Genomic DNA, 20,220 nt, shown 5'->3' with positions numbered 1-20,220 from the left:
GCGGCCTGCGACGGTGATGGACTAGGCCCAACATATGTGGGCCAGACTATCTAGGCTAAGCGGGCCAAATGCAGGAATTCGGGATGACGCATACTACCGCCCATGACCAGTTCCCCTCTTCGCCCGATCAGCGCCGCCGCCCCTCGCTGAAGCACACACCAAGCAAGGACGGAGCCACCTCGTTCTCGTTCTCGTTCTCGCTGGTAAGGAAACCGTAGCTTGCTGCGATTGTTCAATAGCGAACTCGTTTCAGTTGAAACTTTCTTGCTTTGAGCAATAAACCAAAATCCTTCTTTTCCTGTGACCCGAGATCGGGCAAGGTCGCGACCTCACATATGCATAGGTTAGAAAACAATCCGGGGTGGGGTTGGAATTTATTTTACACAATCTTTAGTGTCAACATCCAGATTTACTTGCACTGGTCTTTTGCAGCTCAAAAGGTTCTCAGAGAAATCTCATGGGATTTGCTCCGTGATCTTTCTCTTATTCTCCTTATTCTTCTTCTTTTAGCAGCTACTTTGGTGCCCTGCCGCCAAGTTCAGGAAACATGGAAGACAAGCTTCAAAATCTCAACATAACCTCAGATGTGCCCGGAAAGATGGACGACACCAAGGTGGAAACAGACCCCGATGCCATATTTGAAGGGGACTATCTAGATGATGATGAGGACCTGGAGCCTGAAGTAACCATAGGTTTCTTGGAGAAACCAAAGGAACGGCATTCTCTCCTCCCCCAACACTTCCCCAGTAAAGCTGGCGGTGCCCCGGTGGGTGCATACGGCTATACTTTTGCTTCACACGCGCCTTACATCCTGATACCATTTGAACTGTTCTTTAACAATTGTGAGAAACATATTGCATTCTTCAGGCCTGGCTCGATCCTGTCAATCTGCCATCTGGAAAATCCAGTTGCTGCGACTTCTGTGGTGACCCTCTGCGTTTTGTCCTGCAGGTTTGCTTCATCATTCCAAAACCTTAACTCTACCTGGTTGTTTATGTCTACGATAGCCAATAAAAATTTGGTCACGCCCTGTGCAGCTCTACGTACCAGATGGGTGGAAGGAGACGACCTACCACCGTGCATTCTTTGTGTTCATGTGTCCATCCATGTCATGCTTACAACTAGACCAGCGTGAGCAGGGGAAGGACAGGGCAGAAAATCCTAGAAGGAGGTATCGGTAGCATAGTTGTTGATTGTCTAGTGTGTTAGCCCAAAGTTTCACATTTCTTATCATGATCGCTGTGCTGCAGTGTGAAGGTCTTCAGGTGCCAGCTGCCCAGGATTAATGCATTTTATGCAGCTGAAGAGCCTAAGGGGTGCATGGGATCACAATGTTCAGGAGGTAGCTTCGCTTGCTATAGTTCTACACCTTTGCGCAGTTGAGCCGCAAATTCTCCTTGTTTCAACTAATTTCGCTGGGAGGGACGGACTTTAACCCGGGTTATCATCCTAGCGTCCATCCGCAGGGAGAGTCTCAGCCTACCTAACAACGTATAGCCAAAGAAGGGATCATTGCCCGGTTGGTCAACATTTTTTAACTACACTATCAAACTAGCTTTTGAAGTTGTACAGACAGCTACTGAGTATGCTGCTGTACAGCACAAGTTTTCCTTGTTATTATTGATTGACAACTTCCCCTCCAAACTTCATTACGTCTTTGATCACAAAGTTCTTTATTTTAATTATGCACCGATTTGCTTGTCGTTTAATTGTCCTACTGTATGTTAAGCAAGGCACTGAGTCGTGTATTTTTCTGTTAGCATTCCGTGCTCAGCTTTGCGATTGGTGTGGTACATGGAAAGGTAAAATTTTGTGCAGCCACTGTAGGGAAGCAAGCTACTGTTCTAGGAAGCATCAGGTACCAAACAGGTTCTCACCATATTGATTTACCTCTCCTGCTTGAATACTGAAATATCTCTGTTGGGGAATGTCTCTGTAATGTTATTCAGGAATTGCATTGGCGCACTAGTCACGAGAACGACTGCTGTCAAATACCAGGTTCACCTGATGCTTCTATTCTGCCAGACGCAGGGAAAGGTTGTTGCCTATTTCAGTGTTATTTAGGTCTTCGTCTTACCTCCCATATAATTTGTTGCCGTTTGGACTATTTGCAGTATTTCCTTGGCACGCGTGGCCTGAATATGTGATGGATCATGAACCCGAGCTTCCATGTTTGACTAGTTCTGTCAAGGATAATTCAAAACTGATGGTGGTAGAAGAAGTCGAACCAGATGCCATGGTGCAGTTATTCATGGATCATTTTGAGGTTTTCTTCATGCTTGGCCTATGCTTCCATATTTATAATGAAATGCTACTATTTATCTAGTGCAATACCACAACCTGTGTGCAGGCTGATGATGACAATACATTCTGGGCATCTTTCACAGACCGTGTTTCAAGACAGCCTCAAGTCTTGAGGTGAGTGTGAATGAGTATCAATTTTTGTTTCTATTTTTTGAGTTTAGTGCGAGCAAGTCTAAAATTTTGTTTGCGTAAATTATGTTTCGCCTTTTGTATAGAGAAATCTAGAGTTAGGTCTTACTTTTGTGCTAAAAGCCCCCTAATCACAATTTTTAAATCCATTTAGTATTGCAAGAAGATTTCTAGGCGATTGCAATAAAAAATGTATGATTATGCAATAACTTTTGCGCGGTTTCCACGAGAGTGTTAAATGTGTGCAATATATGAATTAAAAATGTATAGAAAAATAAGAAGTACTTTCGCAAGAACCATAGATTCTCATAACATTTCTTTTGTGAAATTGCAATGCCAATACACTTCTACGGATTTGCAACATGTGCAACAAAAACAAAACAAAAAAACTATTGCAATAATAAAAATCTATGTACTCAGCAATAGAAAATCTTATTCGTCAATATCCCCACCCTCATGCATTGCTTTCTTCCCCTTGTGGCTTGTGTCTCCTCCATGGCCATGGTGAGGTGCTACACGCTTCCGGAGCTACGTTTCCAAATAAAAAACATTCATAATTTACTATTTGTCATCCAATAGCTACTCATAAAGTTGTAAATTAGCTCTTTCACTCGTACAATTAGTACACAATGATATGAAGTTGGCTCCACAACTCCCTATTCGCCACTGCTTCAGAACATTGAGTATCCTTCAATGAGATCCAACGTCGCCTCCTCCCAAGCCCACAGCCATTCGTTGCCCTCTGAGTCTGGGGCACATGCGGACGTTCGTGGATTTCACTCAACAAGAAATATATGGCCTAGAGCAACAACTCAAACACTTTGTTGTGGATGCTTCTAATGATAAGGAGTTGAAAAATGTATCAACATTAACAAAGCTATGTCGCTGCCTCGTTGAGAGTGGGCGACATTCTATCTACAATTTGATTGATAGATTGTTGCGATTTCTTGTGAATCTCCCGGTTTCTACAGCAAGTGCTGAACGGGCATTTTCCGCTTTGAAGATTGTTAAGACAAGGTTGCACAATAAGATGGCGGACGATTTTATTGCCAACTGTTTGCTAGTCAACATAGAGAGGGAAATTGCTGAAAAGTACAGCTACGAGGATATACTTGAGCACTTCACGGGTGTGGGCGTAAAGAGACGAAGATCTGACCTGTAGCTTGCACTGATTAACTACAACACTACGTAATTCTATCATTACCTAGTATGTAGTTCTTTTGTTTTGTAGATGATTACCTAGCATCTAGTTCTTTTGTTTTGGAGGAAAGGAGTAGTTTATGCATATATTGCTGCTAGAAATGTATTTTGTGGACAAATCAATCTAGTTATACTAGATGATACCCCGCGCGTTGCTGCGGAAACTTAGTTGTGAGTTCTCAAATTGGTACTACTATCGTAAATAAGATGAGGTTCATTGCCGCGGGACATTAGCGAGGCAAACTGATTTATGTGGTAAGAACAAAAATAGCAAAAAAGATGTTAGCATAATATCACTTAGAAATCAACCTCATTATCTGATATGCTAACTTTCTTGATCTGATATCACACAACAAAAGCTAACTTTCTTGATCAGATATCACACAACAAAAGTGAGGAGGTGAGGATAAAAAAGAATAACGCAACTTATATATTGTGAAAACCAATGAGCTTATCCTTACATTAACTTTTCTACCGAGCTTACAAAAGACTTTCCTATTATATTTACTATATATAGCTTACAAAGGAGAAGATCTATCTCTTGTGAGCTCCAACTACATCGGATATGAATCTCCCAACATTATGAATTTAGACATGGAAGTTTGAAAAACAATTGCTTTTCCTGCGAACACCATGAGGAAACTACAGACGACATATCAGCTCGAGAAATTGCACATGAAGCAATATATCATGTTAAGACGGTAATATCTTACAAAAGTGGTTCAAATGACACATTATTACTCAACTGCAAAATTTATTATTAGAGGTACTTGTACATATGTGTAGAAGGCAAAATCAAAGAGATCAGTCAAAAGTTATTAGTAGTTAAAGTGGAATTCATCTCAAAGGTTTATGGAAAAACATATTTTGTGCCGCTTCATATAGAGTCAAAAGGATATGCCAGACCTGAATAATACAATACATTCCAATATTAACTTGTGTGGAAAACTACACCAGGTTGCATTGTCCATTTGATCTGTTCGTTGGAATTGATTTTGCGATTTTGAGAAATATCACGCCTTCTGTATACTGTGCACAGACAGCTACAAAGCAAATTTATTCACACCAACTGAAATTTTATATTAATTAAAATTAAGAATATAATACTGTTATGAAGTTAAGTTAGAATTACCTAGCCTGGTACTTGAGAATCATCAATGTCAAGATTTTGGTGAAAATCGACACATAGAATAAACAATCTAACATCAGATAAATTGACGGTGCTAGATGATTCAATGTCAGCGTATATTCCATTCTTGTTGAATCTGAATGGGTCGACTTGCTGAAGATAAAAAGCACATACACCACACAGAATATGGAACCAATGAAGCATGTACGAATATATAAGATCTTATATATGGTATACTGACATGTCTTTTGCATAACATGGAACATGATAACCTGCAACAAAGATGAACATCAATTTTTGAATGTGCCCAAAGATTTCTATACAACATGGTTCAAATGCGCAAAGACTAATTTTGAACCATGAACATCAATTGCGGTGAAGACTGAAGTATGCCAAGCTCCATTGCAGAAAACAGAGTAAACAATTTCGTGCAACATATCCGAGTCTTAGATTCCTTTGATGGACGTATAGTTTGGCAGACCTTTTTTTGCATTTTTAACTTTGAGTTGCCATCAAAAGGAAGTGCAAAGGTACATGAAAATACTCCCAAGAGACATGGAAAAATAATAGCAGACAAGCCTTAGAATATTGTGGTGGTTAAGTAGAAAGACTACAGAGGAGGACTGGGATTGGAGGAGTTCTGAACTAACCTTATACACCGCAGTTGAAGGCGGCGGCACCAGATCCGTCCCAGCTAGCACGGTTGAGTTGGAAAATCATCCAGCAAATTAGCTTTCCATGGGAGGACTCCGACGAATCAAAAAACCTTATGGTGGACAGAGATGTTTGAAGAAGTGAAGGGGTGGCTCACAGTGCTGTTGAGATTCCGATCGGAGGAGGGTCACGGCCACGCATAATCCAATAAATTAAGACGGATTGAGCAAGTAGCAGCCAGAATTAAATCAAATCAAATCAAATCGGGTGGCTGTGAACAAATCGTCGAGCAGATTTCGAGATAGGCGAGAGCACAACCTTTCAAATTGAGAGACATGTGTTAGGGGAGAAGTAAATTGGGATCGGCCAGCTCCTAGAGTGGATACGGGTGCTAGAGATGGCAACGTGAGCAGGCGGCCGCGCTTGATGTCGAAGGCACGGCATGTAGCTTTTTAACATGGAGACTGGCGACGGTTGAGTTGAATCGAGATGTTTCATATACCTCGACCGGTTCATGAGCATTTGTTGCGAGCCCTTAGATCACGGCGAGACAGTGGGGACTGGGGAGGACGTGCGTCGCGGCGGCGGAGAGTTAGTGCCGGTGATTACAGAGCACCACGAGGAATGCGAACAACGATTTTTGTTTGAGAAGGAAGCTTCCGACGTTGTGCGAGCCCATGAAAGGTTCCACCAGCCCACGTGGCTCCGTCAGCCCACCTACAAAGATGCAAGGGGACACACGCTGGGCTGCGGCCTGCGGGAAGCACCGTGATTCCGTGAAGCGAGGAGAGACGCAACGCTAGCATAGGAGGCGCGATATTAAGGGATGACGTGGAAGCAGGAGAAGCCAGCAAAATCAAGTAGTGGGGTGCTTCTATTTAGAGATAAAAGATAAGTTCTTGAAAATACTATTAATTCTATCTTGTTGTTGCTCATACAATTTGGTGTCCAAAGAAAAAATTTATGTTAATTTCCTGCAAGGTCCGCCACTGGTCTGGCGGGATTTTTGGCTGGGCCAAGCTCTACTAGCGGAAAAGAGGTTTCCCAGTAGGAGGAGCATTGTCCGAGTGCAACAAGATGCGTGAGGAAATTGGTCTGGTGACGTTGAGATGGGTCAGCAATATATGGTGGAGAGATAGATAGAGAAATGTGAATATGCAGCATGCGTACGTGAAGGACTTGGGAAATGAGATAGAGAGATTTTTTTTACAGGAGAGGGGAGATAGAGATGTGTGGACTGGAGAAAGCAGTCTTCAAAGAATAAGATCACACTGCCTTGTGAGACGTTGGACTCGGGTTGTGCTATACAAAAAGCATGCGTTTGATGTGATGATATTTAACTTTTCTAATTTTGATTTGTTATTTAACATGCAGCCAAAACTCGTGCTTAGATCTGGCTACGATTAGGTTGAGCACTCCTTGCAAAAAATAGCAATAATTATTTTTTGTCATGCAGGTACTGTGCGGAAAAAGGGGCAAAACCTCTTTGGGCAGTATCAACTGGGTCTCTGACTGATACCCCTTTGTGCATCTATTGTAATGGCCCACTTGGCTATGAATTTCAGGTGGGACAGGTCTCAATTTCTATGATTTATTCCAGTTTATTATTTTCTGTCCAAGAAAAAAACTGTTGATATTCATGTCTTATGGACCTTTTTGTCATGTGATTCAATTATGTGTTACTCAAAGCACACTATTACTCTTGGATGCTTAGTTGCCTTTGTGCTTACCTAACTTACCAGAGCAAGTAAAAACCTGTCGTTCCTCCAATATCAACCCTCCATCTACATTCAACGTTGCTATTTTAGGCTTGCGTAACTGCTGTCCTTTCACTATCATCCAGATTATCAGACTCCTATATTCTACCTCCTTGAAAAGAGGAACACACTAGATTCTAGTGACTAGAACTTATACATTGGAGTCATGATAGGATCATCGCTTCTGATTTCTTCCTTACATGTGTAAGGATGCATATAGAAGCACTAAATCCTGAACAAATCTTGGAAATGCATTCTTTCATCAGTATTAGTATAGTATAAAAATACCAATTCTTCAATCAAAACATATCTCTGCACCTTGAATTCATTAGTACAATTATGTGTTGATACACATTTATAGTATCTCTACTGGTGTATTTATTCTACCCCTGGAAAACCTACATTGTTTTTTTCACCTAGCTGATTTTTGGAAGTTAGATCCTTGTAACTCTTGTATATAATTACTGAATTTCCATTGATGCGAGTTCCTCGGCGGGTGACAAGAAGCTGTCCTTGCAAATGACTTTGCAAATGATAAGGAGTTTGGAAAGTCACTCTGTTACTTCTCGAGGATCCATTGGAAGGGTAGTGTTCCAAAAATCAGCCTAGGCGCCATGTCATGTCCAGTGTCTTAGTCTTCTTGAAGGTTCTCCAGTCTGGTGTTATGGTGCACACTTAGGAAACACCTATGAGGTGCTGAGTGGCATGGATATAAGACCATGGGAGACTTGCTCTAGATATTCTACTGTTGCTTGCCTTTCATCTTTTGTATACGTCGGAAAGAAACACTGACTATGCACAGCCCTTCTCTAATAGGAATGAGTCCCTTCATCCCAATATAATAATTTTATCCCAGCATGACTCATTATATTTAACGTATTCTTTATTCCTAATAACATTACTCGACTCGTAGTTGGTCAAGAACTTGCCTAATTATACGCGACAGGATATACCTGTTTGATTCCTTCAATGGATTGTCATATGATGCTGCTTATACGGGATTCCATAGAGGAATCCTCCCTTCCTTTTCATTGTCTCATTCTTGAGTTGGAACGTGGGAATTTCGTCCTGGAACTCCTGCAGATACTCCATTGAAGATTTAGCAGCTTGCAGACCTTCCTAACAGATCAACATTAACTTGATTCTGTGGCTAATGATCCCTATCTGGGCTGCATCTGGTATTTGAAAAATATCCCATCCTGCAGTTCCAGCACAGTTGGTGGCGCGGGCCAAAAGATAGATATTTTTTAGGATAGACGTATTTGCTTTTCGTTTGACGACAAATGATTACATAGTTCCTACATATGAACACACTAAGCCTTCCTAAAAAAAATACCTTTCTTTTGGTAAAGGAAAAGGCAACATCACAGTTTTATCGCTACCAAATTGGTTTTTGTTACTTGGCACACAGACACAGTTATACATAATTTTGCTTTTGGTTTTGCCCTATTTATTTCCACTACATGTGCAGCTAATGTCTCAACTGCTCTATTACTTCCGTGTGGAAAATGAACGAGACCCCGTTGACTGGGCAACAATAGTTGTGTACACATGTCGAGAATCATGTGATAAAAGTGTTAGCTACAAGGAAGAATATGTACGTGTTCAGTTCTCTCCACCTACAAGGAGAACGTATCGCAGTACTCCTTAGCCAGCAGGTTTGTAATATTTCTGAATAAATCTTTATTTGCCCTCACTTTTCAATATCATGATAAAGATCTTCATAACTTCTTTCTGAAAACTGATGCTTTCTTTTATTCTTTCTGAAATTATGCCTAAAGAACTGTTGCTCTCCTTTTTGTTTCTGAAATTATCTGAAACTATATTGTTACGGATATGGAAATATTTACATGGTACCTGGGTGATTATAAAGTCTAGATAGGTTTTCCTGTATATTGAGATTGAATATGTTTAGTATGTCTAAAAGGTAAAAGTGCGGATACTTCTTTTAAAATAAAAATAAACACCTTATACGTAGTGATATACATGGGTTGACTAGGCTCACATCGTATTTACCTTGTAATTTCAATTGTAAAGTATGACCACATCAAGGAAAGTCTCATCTTTAAGGTGTTCCATGGATTATGTGGCTTGCTGCTCTTGCTGCATCTTAACTTAAAACTTCTGGTTATTTTGTCTGGTAGTCAGGACTCAGAAATCGCTTATTCAGGCGAAACATTTTATGTGATTTCAGTCTAAAATCGATCAAACAATAGCCCCTGCACTTCCACAGATGGCATGTTTTTTTCTCTGGATATTGGGAGACTTCACATTATGTTTTTACTTTTGTTGCCAGGTGTTGAGCGCTTCATCTCTTGGAGATATGAATCGTGGAAGGATGCTCAGAATAGAAGGCAGTGTGTTCACCAAACTTTTGTAACTGCCATATACGTGGAGTTATTGCCTGATATGGACGGTTATCTGCATGACTGCATAGCCATATAATTAGTCCATGCTTTTTTTGTGTTGCTGTTTTGAGGAGGAAAAGGAAGTTTGTTTTATTCATTCATCAAGTTCAAAGGGAAACATCAGGCGTATCTAAAAACTAGACATGATGGCATACATGCAGGGAAACAGGTGCCTTTTACAAGTTAATGTGCATCCCGGTTCGACTCCATATTTTAACTTATCAAACGTAGCCTCTTTGACGAAGGATCTTCAGTGTTTTAATACTCTCTTTGTTCACTAATATAAGTTGTTTTAGTTTTTACTAGACATCTATTTCACTATTTGGGTATATATCTAGTCTATATTTGCAAGAAGAGGAACTTCGCCGTCTTCGAGCATCGTTCGCAGATGCCAAAAAGAAGCTTCATAACGCCAAACTCCACATGGTATACACACCTAAACAACAACTACTATGTACAGAGGGAGGAGCCAGGGATGGGAACGGTCTCAAGAGAAGGACGAGAAGAGAGAGAGAGGACGCAGGTGGAAAAGAGAGGGCTGCTTGCATTGCAATGTACACTGAAAGTCACTTAACTTGCTCAAGACCACTAAGCCAAAAGAGGAGCATATAATTTCCGGGTCACATAAGGTACTGCTTGTTTGATCTGACCAACAATTCAAAAGCAAGTTGTTGTGTACTAGGAACGGGGATGGTACAGTCCAGGTAGCTGTATATTTTTTTTGAACAACAGGTAGCTGTATATGGGCAAGTTTCTGAACTTGTCTCAAGGTTCTTCCATTAAGCAAAGTTTCTTCCGCATATTACGCTCCCAAGCAAGGTCACTGTGCTCCTCTCCGATCCGTTGTTTTTTTTTGCGGGGATCTCCAATCCGATTTTTACAATGTACGATGAAGGCTCTCTTGCGATTGAAGAAAACCACTTCATCCGAATTTTCGTCAATGTCCAAAGAAAAACCTCTCCAAGCTCGACACAATGAATCTTGTCGCTGGCCATGGCGAACCGCCACCGGCGTGGCCTCCTCCAGCAGCCCGACACCGTCCTCCTTTCACATCTTTGTCGTAGTAGTCTAAGGCCTCCTCATGTGTAACCTTGGGGTTTGGGCACGGTCGGTGTTACGCACGCGACATTGCTACTTTACAAGGTAAGCCATCAAGGAAAGTGTTCCCCGTGACGGGACACCAAACAGAAAAGATGATCTAGAGGCAACAACTAAAACCCACCTAGGGCAACACCGAAGCCGGATATAGCCGGATACCGCCGGTCCGCTCCATCTCTGGTGGTCTTGGACCTTGAAGGTGTGGTGGACCATGGCCTCTCACCGACAGGAGGTTTTTTTTTCTAGGTTGTTTTCGGTGTCTTTTTTGGGATGGTAAGACGATGGCTACATTTTGAAGTAGAATAAGGTCCTCCGGCTATATCCGGCTTCGGTGTTGCGTCTAGCAACAAAAATGACAATTCAGTCTATTTTTGTGTTCATAAGTTAGTTGGTGTGGTTTTATGATAGTCTCTTCTAATTTACGGTTACCATCATTAGCGACTTTCCCTTCATCTACTACCACAAACTCTACTACGACAAGTTTTGCCCAGTTTAGGTGATGGAGAGGCAAGGACGGCGGCATGCCTTTGGCTCGCACTAGTGTTTGTAGTAATCGCTAGGTGGTCCAAAAATTTATTTATCATTTTTATTATTTATGAATGTTCATACTCCTATTTATATTAGTTAAATGTTGAATCGGTGGATCGGTGGATTTTTTTGGAAAAATAAGGAGTGCTCGCGTGCGTGCGTTCAGTGTTAAGAGCATCTCCAACAGGCGCTGTAAAATATGGCACTGTATACGCGCGATTTGGCGCGCTGTATACCGCTAGCGCGCGTGTTAGCGAATTTGCCCGCAGCAGAGGCGCTATTTTCCAGCGCGCGTTGCTGTGCGAAAAACGCACCTCTGGCAGAGGCGCTATTTTGCAGCGCGCGCGCGGCACAAAGTGCTAATCCGACCGTTGTTTGAAAATTTAAATCGAACGAACTATGAAAATTTGATCGAAAATACGAATATATTATAAAAGTTCTACGATACAATGCGACATATAGAACTCGAACTACTCGGAGGAGTCCCAATCGAAGTCCGAGGTGCTCGGAGTCGTCTCCTACACCGGCGTCGTCGTCCACTCGAAGGAGGAGGAGGAGGAGAGGACGATGGTCGACGGCCCTGCGCCGTTCTTCTTTTCCTCCTCCTTCCTCGCCGCCTTCGCGGCCCTCGCCGCCTTCCTCGCCGCGGACTCGGCGCGGCGCTTCTCGCGTGAAGCTTTTTTCTTCGCCTTCTCCGCCGCCTTCTCCTCCTCCTTCTTCTCTTTCTTCGCGTAGAAGGCCGCCGTGGCGGCGACGTCCTCGGGGAAGCGGCGCGCCCATTCAACGCGGAGCGCCTCGTCGCGCTCGGCGATGAGCAGGCGCTGCTCCAGCTCCCGCTGGCGGCGCTGCTGCTCCCGCGTGATCATCGGCGGCGGCGGCGCGAGCATCTCCGCCTGCTCCCGCGTGAACACGTCGTGGAAGTTCATCGCGCGGCGGGAGCGGCCCAGCCGCCACGCGACGGCGGCGTCAGAGGCCCGCGCCGCCTCGTGCACCGTGTCGAAGGTGCCGAGGCGGATCCGCTCCTCGCCGGAACGAATCTCCGCGTCGAATCGGCCGCTCGGCCGCGCCCGAACGCCGTAGTAGCCGGAGGGTGGGCGGCGGCGCGGAGGCATCTTCGCGCGGAGGCGGAACGGCCGGAGGCGGAGCGGCGCGGGAGGGAGAGAGACGGGGAGAGAGACGGGCAGAGGCGAAGACGCGTGGAGGCGGAATGGCAGTTGGCCGCTTCGCGTGTGTCGTGTTTATAGCGCGCGCGGCAGCGCACGCGGCAGATTTCCCGCGCAGGATAGCGCGAAAGAGCGCGGGCGGCAAAAAATTTAGCGCGCGCGCCGTTTTCCCGCCTCCGCTGGCGCGCAGGCCTTTTAGCGCGTCTGTTGGAGATGCTCTAAATGTTGAACTGATTGCACTTTATGGCTAACAAGAAGCCTGATGCGCAATGCGGTTTGGGCCACCAGCGTCAACATAGCGGGAGATCGCGTCGTCCATGGGTCGTAGAATAATAACAGTCTACCGCATATGACCAAAGGTGCACGTCTAATGGTCTGGCCATCGTTCCCCAGATCCAAACCCTAGTTTCTCCGCCGCTAGCTACCACCATGCTCTTCCCCATGGCCCCCTCTTCTGCCTCCGGTAAAGGCAAACGTGCCTCAACCACGATGAAGATTGGAAAAAGTGACTCGGTCCGATTAATGGGGGGCTTCCACAAAGTCCATAAAATTTGGAGAAGCGCCAACTTTACCCGCTCGATCGGGGGAAGGGCGGCGGCCGCCGCCGTGCCCATCTCCAAAGCTGCTTCCTTTACCTCCGACAAAGGTGCCTCCGGAAGCTCAGGAAAGTTGCCGGCGCCATCCGCTCAAAGCCTCCAACAAAATGAGATTAGGGAAAGGACCGCCGCCGCCGCTCACGCCGCCGCTGTCACAGTCCCCATTGCTTCCTCCGCCTCCGTTGAAGGAGCGGCGGGAAGCGAAGAAAAGGGGCCGACATCGTCACCCGCTCAGAGCCCCCGACAAGAGGAGATTGGGGAAAAGACGGCCGCCGCCGATGTCATCTCTACCGCTGCCGCCGTCCCTACCCCCATGGCTGCTTCCTCTACCACCGCCGCTAGAAGCGAAGAAAAGGGGCCGACGTCACCCACTGGAGGTGGAAGTCTACGCGCCGCCATAGGGCTGGTTCTCACGGTGGTGGCCGTGGCCGTTACTATCTTACTGCTGGTGCACTTCCACGGACACCCTATGCCCCAAGTGTGGACCTTGTCGCTCAGCATTTGCTCATACGTTTTCTTCTTCCTCCTCCTCATCCGCCATAACCGGTCCTTCTTTGCTGACTTCTACCGGCTCTCCTACGGCCCCATGGCCGCCTTCTACTCCGCCTACGGGATAGGGTCAACTACCACCGCCACCTTCGTCCTCCTCTTCAGCATGGCGTGGGCTTCTGGAAACCTCGGCTACTCTCTCGCCCTGCACCGCCTGCGCGAGGGGACCGAGACGGCTATCCGAACGGTGCCTAGTTCCTCCTACCCTACCAAGAATGGTATCAGAGGATTCAATGCCACTCTTCATAATGTAGCACCCTTTACAGTGCTACTATGGACTTTGCTCATGGTATTGGTCGTCAACGTAGCGCCCATGCCAGACGAGCTGTGCGTCCTTATGGTCCTCTCGTATTTCGGCTGGATCCATGTTGCCCTCTGGATAATCGTCGTAACCCTGGTGTACATGCACCAGTTTCCCCTCAAAGAGCCCGTGAGATGGTTATTGCCTGTTCTTCTCATAGGGATGCCGCTTTCTCCCACAATCTGCTTTGCATCCCTGATGCAGTGATGCTTGCCGTCTTGTGCCATTTGCTATTGATGATGGCCTTGGTTGCCTTCCTCTGGTACAATATTGCCATTTACATACACTTCTTGGCGATTGGAGCACCAAGGTATGCATATCTCAGAGCAAACTACCTTAATATGTTTTATTAACAGTTTGATCTCTATGAAGTATCCATTTTTTTTACTAGCTAGGGTATGTATGTTCTACATATTTATGGTCTACTTGAAGTTTTCTTTAATTAATAGCCTTTTTACCTCTAGGCTATATAGCAGAATCTTCAATATTCTCTTTGGGGACAACAGTTTCATGAGGACAGAGAATACAACAGGGTTTTAAAATTTAAAATTAGTGAATATATACTAAAGGCATTGTAAATAGTTTCCAAAAAAAAAGGCACTGTAAAAATCTAGCCAAAGGGGGAACTAAGGTTTGCCAATTAGCAAAAAGACTATGATCCCACACGTGCATATATATGTAGGTAGATACATACCTGTTTTTCTTCCAACTGCATTATAACATCAATCAATAAATAAAGATAATAGCATTGCCATTTGCTGAATTTGTTGCTTGGTTTAGGACAACAACTCAGGGGAACGAAGACAAGATTGGCCTGATGAAGTCTCACCCTAGATTTCGAACAACTTCAAGTAAATCTGGAGCTACTCTTGGGAATGAAGATACCCTTCACAGTGACATTCTGGAAGGCAAGTTTGGGCCGGTGAAGTCTGATTCTAGACTTGGAGGAACGCAAAGTTAAGCTGCAGCTACTCTATTGTTGTCTAGTTAGACAGAGAAGTTTTTTTTTTTGAGTGTTCACCGGGAGAGGCACAAAGCCTCCACCTGCATATTTCATTTATGTCGAAAGACAGGGGTGAAATCCCCAGGGTTTTACATCAGCAAGGTACAAGGGGGTCGAGGGAGGCAGCGCCCAACGCATCGGGGGCAAGCTCAGGGGGCAGCAGACGATGCTAGAACCGAACAGGGAGTAAGTAGGTGAGCCAGAGGTCCACATCGGCGCGCTGTTCCATGGGCAGACGAGCCCGCCAGAGCACGGCGTCGTCTGTGCAATTCTTCCACACCAGGGAAAGAGAGGGGGCGAGCCCATTGAAAACAACCCCATTGCGATGTTTCCAGAGGTGCTAGAGGTAAAGAAGACGCAGTGTTGTCGCAGAGCCTGCCGGAGCTGAGATGGGGAGGGGGCAGGTTGACGACTCCGACACCCTGTGAGCAGCGTCAACACTGGCGCCCAACATGGACCAAAAATGGCGGGCGAACTCGCACCCAAACATGATGTGGTCGGGGGTCTCCAGAGGGTTGTCGCAGATGGGGCAGTGGCAGCTGTGTTCGTCCAGGATGCCCTTGCGCAGCAGATTGGATCGGCACTGGATCTGTCCCCTGACCAACAGCCAGGCAAAGAAGCCGACACGCGCCGGAGCGGAGTTACACCAGACGAAGGGGTGGTGACTGTCGCGGACGCCTCCGTCGGTGCAGAGCCTGTAGAGTGAGGAGGTGCTCAGGCGCTCACCTCGAGCACAGAGCGGGAGGGAACGAGCGTCGACGCCGTCAGTGAGCACCAAGCCCGACAGAAGGGGAAGGAGCGCCGCCCTCTGGCTGGCAGCCGTCGCTGAGAGACGTGCCACCAGCGTCGAATCAAGGCCAGCGTCCAGGACGTGATGAACTGACGCGGAAGGATACGAGCAGCTGGCATGACAGACTCTAGGATGTCGAGCGACAACCAGTGATCACGCCAGAAGGAAGTCCGTTTGCCATCCCCGATCTTCACGCGACAGATAGCGCGGTACAGGGGTAGCAGACGGAGCAAGGACGCCCAATGCGTGCCCGAGAGCGACGTGGAGCGAGCAGCATCATCAAGAGGCAGCCCGTCGAGGCAGCCCCAGACCCAGCGAGGCCAGGACTCGTCCTGAGCGCAGTGTAGACGGTGAAGCAGCTTGGTGAGGAGGCAGCCGTTTTGAACTGACAAGGAACGGATGCCAAGACCACCTTCCTCCTTGGAGCGGCACACCCATTCCCATGCCACCAGGCATTTTGCACCAGTGACACGGTCCGTGGCAGCCCAGAGGAAAGATCGGCGCAGCCTGTCGAGGGCCGTTATAACTCCGGGCGGGAGCTCCAGCGCTCCCATGGCAAAGGTGGGGAGCGCGTCAAGCACGGCATTGATCAAGACGATGCGCCCTCCCGGCGACAAGAGAAGTGCCCGTCAGCCCGAGAGATATTTATCCACCTTTGCAATGAGCGGCGTGAAGGGCGCGAGCCGCAGTTTCTCGGTGGAGAGGGGCAGGCCAAGGTACGTCTACGGAAAACATTCCACGCGACAATGGAGGACTCCCTGGATCCCGCCTAGCAGCTGCGGATCCACATGCATGGGCACGGGGGTGCTTTTCTGGAGATTGATGCGGAGCCCTGTCGCTGCTCCAAATTGCTCGAGCAGCAGTCGAAGACGGCGAGCCGCGGCGGCGTCCGCGCAGAGAATGATGAGCGTGTCGTCCGCGTACTGGAGGATGGGGCAGGGGGCGCCGTCGATGATGGGGTGCTGAAGCATGTCATCGCGTTGCACCACCCGCTGCAGAACATCGGCGACGAGGAGGAACATATACGGCGACAGCGGGTCCCCCTGCCTGAGCCCGCGCATGAGTTTGATCCATTTGCCGAGGATGCCATTGAGGAGGATGACTGTGAGGGAGGAGGTGAAGAGGTCATCCATCCAATCGCACCAGAGCTCAGGTAAGCCATGAGCCAGCATCACCTTGCGCAGACTCGCCAGTTGACAGAGTCAAACGCCTTGGCGAAGTCGAGCTTGAGGACGACGCAGGGGCGCGGCGGCGGTAGCAGGTTTGCACGAGCTCCGTCACGTAGACAAAATTCTCGGAGATGCTCCGGCCGGCGAGGAAGCCGGTTTGGTCAACGTCGATCAGCTTGCCAATCTGCCGCTGTAGCCGCATGGTGAGGGCCTTGCACAACATCTTGATGTTGCAATTCTGCAGAGAGACAGGCCTGAACGAGCTTGGCGACAAGCACCCCGTCGCCTTTGGCAGCAGCACGACGTGGGATTGGTTGATCCGCTCCAAATCCACAGCGCGGGAGTGGAAGCATTTGAACAGCCGATGCAGGCTACCTCCGATCGTGGCCCATGCCGCACGGTAGAAAGACGGCCCAAGCCCGTCAGGGCCAGCAGCGCTGGAGCAGTCGAGGGAGTGAAGGGCGGCTTCCACTTCATGGGGCGAAAAGGGCCCAATAAGGGCGCTCCCGTCCACGATGCTGCAGTTGACGAAGAGGTCGTCGACATCAAAAGCCCAGGCCGCATCGGAGGAGCGGCCAAGCAGCTCGCCGAAGTAGGAGTGGGGAGCGGCCGCCTTTGCATCGTGGGAGACGACGACCACCCCATCAATCTCCAGCGAGCGGATGGAGTTGCGGCGCATCCGCTGCGATGGACGGGCGCGGAAGAACCGTGTGTTTTCTTCGCCCTAGACGATGGCGCGAAACTTCCCCCGCTGTTTCCAGTGCACATCATGCTCGAGGACCAACCGCTCAAGTGTAGCCCTGCACGACACACGCAAAGCAAGCTCCTCGGCCGAGAGTGGTTGAGTTTCCTCAAAAAGATCAAGCAAATCAATGACAAAGGAGCAATTATTCTGGAATTTTGGGTTAAAGTGGTGGGTGCGTTTCCAGACCTTGGCGGTGTTGCGGAAATACTTGAGGCGAGCAGAGATATCCCTAGCAGCGTCAGCGATGGCCGGCGGATTGTCCCAGGCAGGAAGAGTGGAAGGAAGGAAGAGGGGTTTTTCAGCCACGAATTTTCGAACCGAAAACACGCCGCCCGGGGGATTGTGGTAGAGGCTGTGACAACGAGAGGCACGTGGTCGAAAGTGGGTCGTGGGAGGGAGGAGAGGGAGGAGTTAGGAAGGGCAAGGTTCCAAGCTTGATTGAACAGGGCTCGGTCGAGGCGAGCGAGGACGGGCGTGTCTTGTTTGTTCGACCAGGTGTACAAGCGATCAAGCAGCGGCAACTCAAAGAGCGCCAGCGAGCGGATGGAATCGTTAAAGGCGTTAGCGAGGGTGAGGTCGAAGCTGGGGTTGTTCTTGTCGGTAGGGAAGCGAAGGAGGTTGAAATCCCCAACGATCATCCAAGGAAGATCGGTGAAGAACGGGCCAAGACTCTCCAAATCCTCAAGGAAGATCGGCGAGAGGGAGTGGTCCGCAGGCGCGTAGACATTCATTACGACGAAGGTGACCGCGGAGAGGGTGTACGATAGGACAGCAGAGAGGGAGAAACGGTCTCTGTGGGAAGAGGTAAGGGAGAAAAACTGGGGATCCCAGGCGGTGAGGATCCCGCCAGAGCTTCCAACAGCATCAACCGTGGCATATTCTGAGAGCTGCGGAGGGAGGAAGGAGGCTACACGAATCGATTGATCGTTCGCAATTTAGTTTCTTGGATACCGATGATGTGGGGAACAGAGGTGCAGATCGCGTCGCGGACAACGGGTCATTTTTTGATACAACCAAGCCCTTGCGTGTTCCACGTTTCGATTCTAACATCACGGCATGCGCTAATCATCGAAGTGAGCAGCACCAGAGAGAGTACACAGATTACAGGGAAAGGGAGAAAACGAAGATAAAACACAACACAAGGAACTAGAGGATAGGCCGGCAGAGTCATCGTCCTGATGGCGCCACGCCGGGGGCCATGCCAACTGTGGCCCAGACGGACACAGAGAGGAGGGCATCTACACATCAGGCCCAACGGCTTGAGGAAGCACAGATAGAGGCCGCGATGGCGGCAACAGCGCGCTTGCGGAGGGTTTTTGCATACACCGTCAACGCCGAGTGTTTCTTGACCTGTTTCTGGAGCGTGGCAGTGCAGCCGCCGAGTGCGTCGCGCAGACCACGAAGCTTCACGGCACGAGCCTCAATGGGCTCGTAGAGCTGGGGCTCGTTGAGAGCAAGGCGCGGGATGCGCTTGACCACGAAGGGAGCAGGCTCCGCGCCGGTGATGGGCACAACAACGGTTGGCGTTGGCAGCACCTCCTCCAGCTCCGTGATAACGACGCTGTGGCGCCTAGTGGCCGACAGGGGCGGGCCAGACCCCAGCGAGTCGGGACCACCGGCAGACCCCACGCCACTGCACCAAGAGATGGTGAGCGACGAGAGGGAGGAAGAGGAAGGCGAGGAACCCACGCGCGTCGGGGACGATGCCACGCTGTCGAGGAGCGCGAGCAGAGCGTCATGCGCCAGGCCGGCCGCGCAGACCGTCAACATCGTCGAGGTTGGTCGTGTCCGGCGCGGGAGGGAGGCGCGGAGGAGCCAGGGGTAGGCGGCCCGTGCGAGAACGGACGTACAGTGGCGGGGGAGGGCTGAAGAAGTGCACGTACTCGCTGTCAGTGTTGTAGGAGTCGACGGCGCGCCAAACCCTGACTTTGCAGATAGTGATGAGCCGCGAGCCCCACGACATCATGGTGAGGAGAACTTCGCGCTGCACGTGCTGCGCATCCTCCAGGAGCACAACGACGCGCACAGTGGCGTAGTCAGTGCCACAGAGGCAAGCCCCATCCACCTTAAGGACAGTGCCAAAGCTGCTGAGGGCGACAGAGACGTTGAGCTGGCTCAAGTGCTCCACTGGCACCCTTCGAACCAGGACGAGGGTGACCCACTGCATGTCGCAGGGAACGCGGTCAGCTTCCTCCTCGCGCACAAGGCGAATGGTAGCTCCGTCGAGGTGGAAAGGTTGGTGAAGCACTGCCAGCCCACGATCTTCCTCCGACAGGAACTTGGCGTACATGTCGCCGAGGGAGGACGGAACCAGCGAGACATGCAGCCCCGGGAGCTCAGAGAAGATGGCTTCGGAAATGGCGGCGCCAGGGGAGGTGAGAGGCAGCAACGATTCGACGTACGCCACCGCCATGCAGCGGGCCGCGAACACGTCGCCAGGGGCATGAAAACCTCATCCGGAGGCCCATCGGAATCCTCGTCGGACTCCACCTCCTCTTCATCGTCAGGCAGGGGCCCAACGGACTCCGCGCGGGGAGGCAGCGGCGGCTCGACAACAGAGATGAGGCACTCCTCCTCAGGGATGGGCGGCGGCTGGATTTTCCAACCTCGAACAGAGGTCCCATGCGGTGAGGAGGCGACAGGGAGCGAGCACGCCTAGCGGAAGGGGACGGGGACAACGGCGAGGAAATGGCAGAG

General features: G+C 48.7%; 2 protein-coding genes across 2 annotated transcripts; one reads left to right on the top strand and one right to left on the bottom strand.

The window, feature by feature from the left end:
• The first annotated feature begins 101 nt into the window (after nucleotides 1-101).
• On the top strand, nucleotides 102-9,799 carry LOC127305867 (uncharacterized). The gene is made up of 12 exons (XM_051336457.2): nucleotides 102-203; nucleotides 511-766; nucleotides 868-951; nucleotides 1,038-1,171; nucleotides 1,251-1,342; nucleotides 1,761-1,858; nucleotides 1,950-2,037; nucleotides 2,115-2,266; nucleotides 2,351-2,418; nucleotides 6,873-6,981; nucleotides 8,645-8,831; nucleotides 9,470-9,799. The coding sequence occupies exons 2-11, from the start codon at nucleotides 548-550 to the stop codon at nucleotides 8,822-8,824; spliced, it is 1,224 nt and encodes a 407-aa protein (XP_051192417.1). The 5' UTR covers nucleotides 102-203; nucleotides 511-547; the 3' UTR covers nucleotides 8,825-8,831; nucleotides 9,470-9,799.
• A 5,360-nt stretch (nucleotides 9,800-15,159) lies between these two features.
• LOC139832635 (uncharacterized) lies at nucleotides 15,160-16,163 on the bottom strand. The gene is made up of 2 exons (XM_071822439.1): nucleotides 15,823-16,163; nucleotides 15,160-15,721 (listed from the first exon to the last, which is right to left on the bottom strand). The coding sequence occupies exons 1-2, from the start codon at nucleotides 16,161-16,163 to the stop codon at nucleotides 15,160-15,162; spliced, it is 903 nt and encodes a 300-aa protein (XP_071678540.1).
• Between the last annotated feature and the right edge of the window lie 4,057 nt (nucleotides 16,164-20,220).

The sequence above is a fragment of the Lolium perenne genome, chromosome 6 (assembly GCF_019359855.2).
Source record: "Lolium perenne isolate Kyuss_39 chromosome 6, Kyuss_2.0, whole genome shotgun sequence".
NCBI classification, from domain to species: domain Eukaryota; kingdom Viridiplantae; phylum Streptophyta; class Magnoliopsida; order Poales; family Poaceae; genus Lolium; species Lolium perenne.
This window is presented reverse-complemented; position numbering and strand designations above follow the sequence as displayed.

Excerpts from the sequence above, each read along its gene's own strand:
- LOC127305867 (XM_051336457.2), top strand. The coding sequence starts at position 548 with ATGGAAGACAAGCTTCAAAATCTCAACATAACCTCAGATGTGCCCGGA. Across the intron at positions 952-1,037 it reads CTCTGCGTTTTGTCCTGCAG|CTCTACGTACCAGATGGGTG; the intron begins GTTTGCTTCATC and ends CGCCCTGTGCAG. Across the intron at positions 6,982-8,644 it reads CACTTGGCTATGAATTTCAG|CTAATGTCTCAACTGCTCTA; the intron begins GTGGGACAGGTC and ends CTACATGTGCAG.
- LOC139832635 (XM_071822439.1), bottom strand. The coding sequence starts at position 16,163 with ATGGGAGCGCTGGAGCTCCCGCCCGGAGTTATAACGGCCCTCGACAGG. Across the intron at positions 15,722-15,822 it reads TTGCTCCGTCTGCTACCCCT|CTGCTCGTATCCTTCCGCGT; the intron begins GTACCGCGCTAT and ends CTGTCATGCCAG.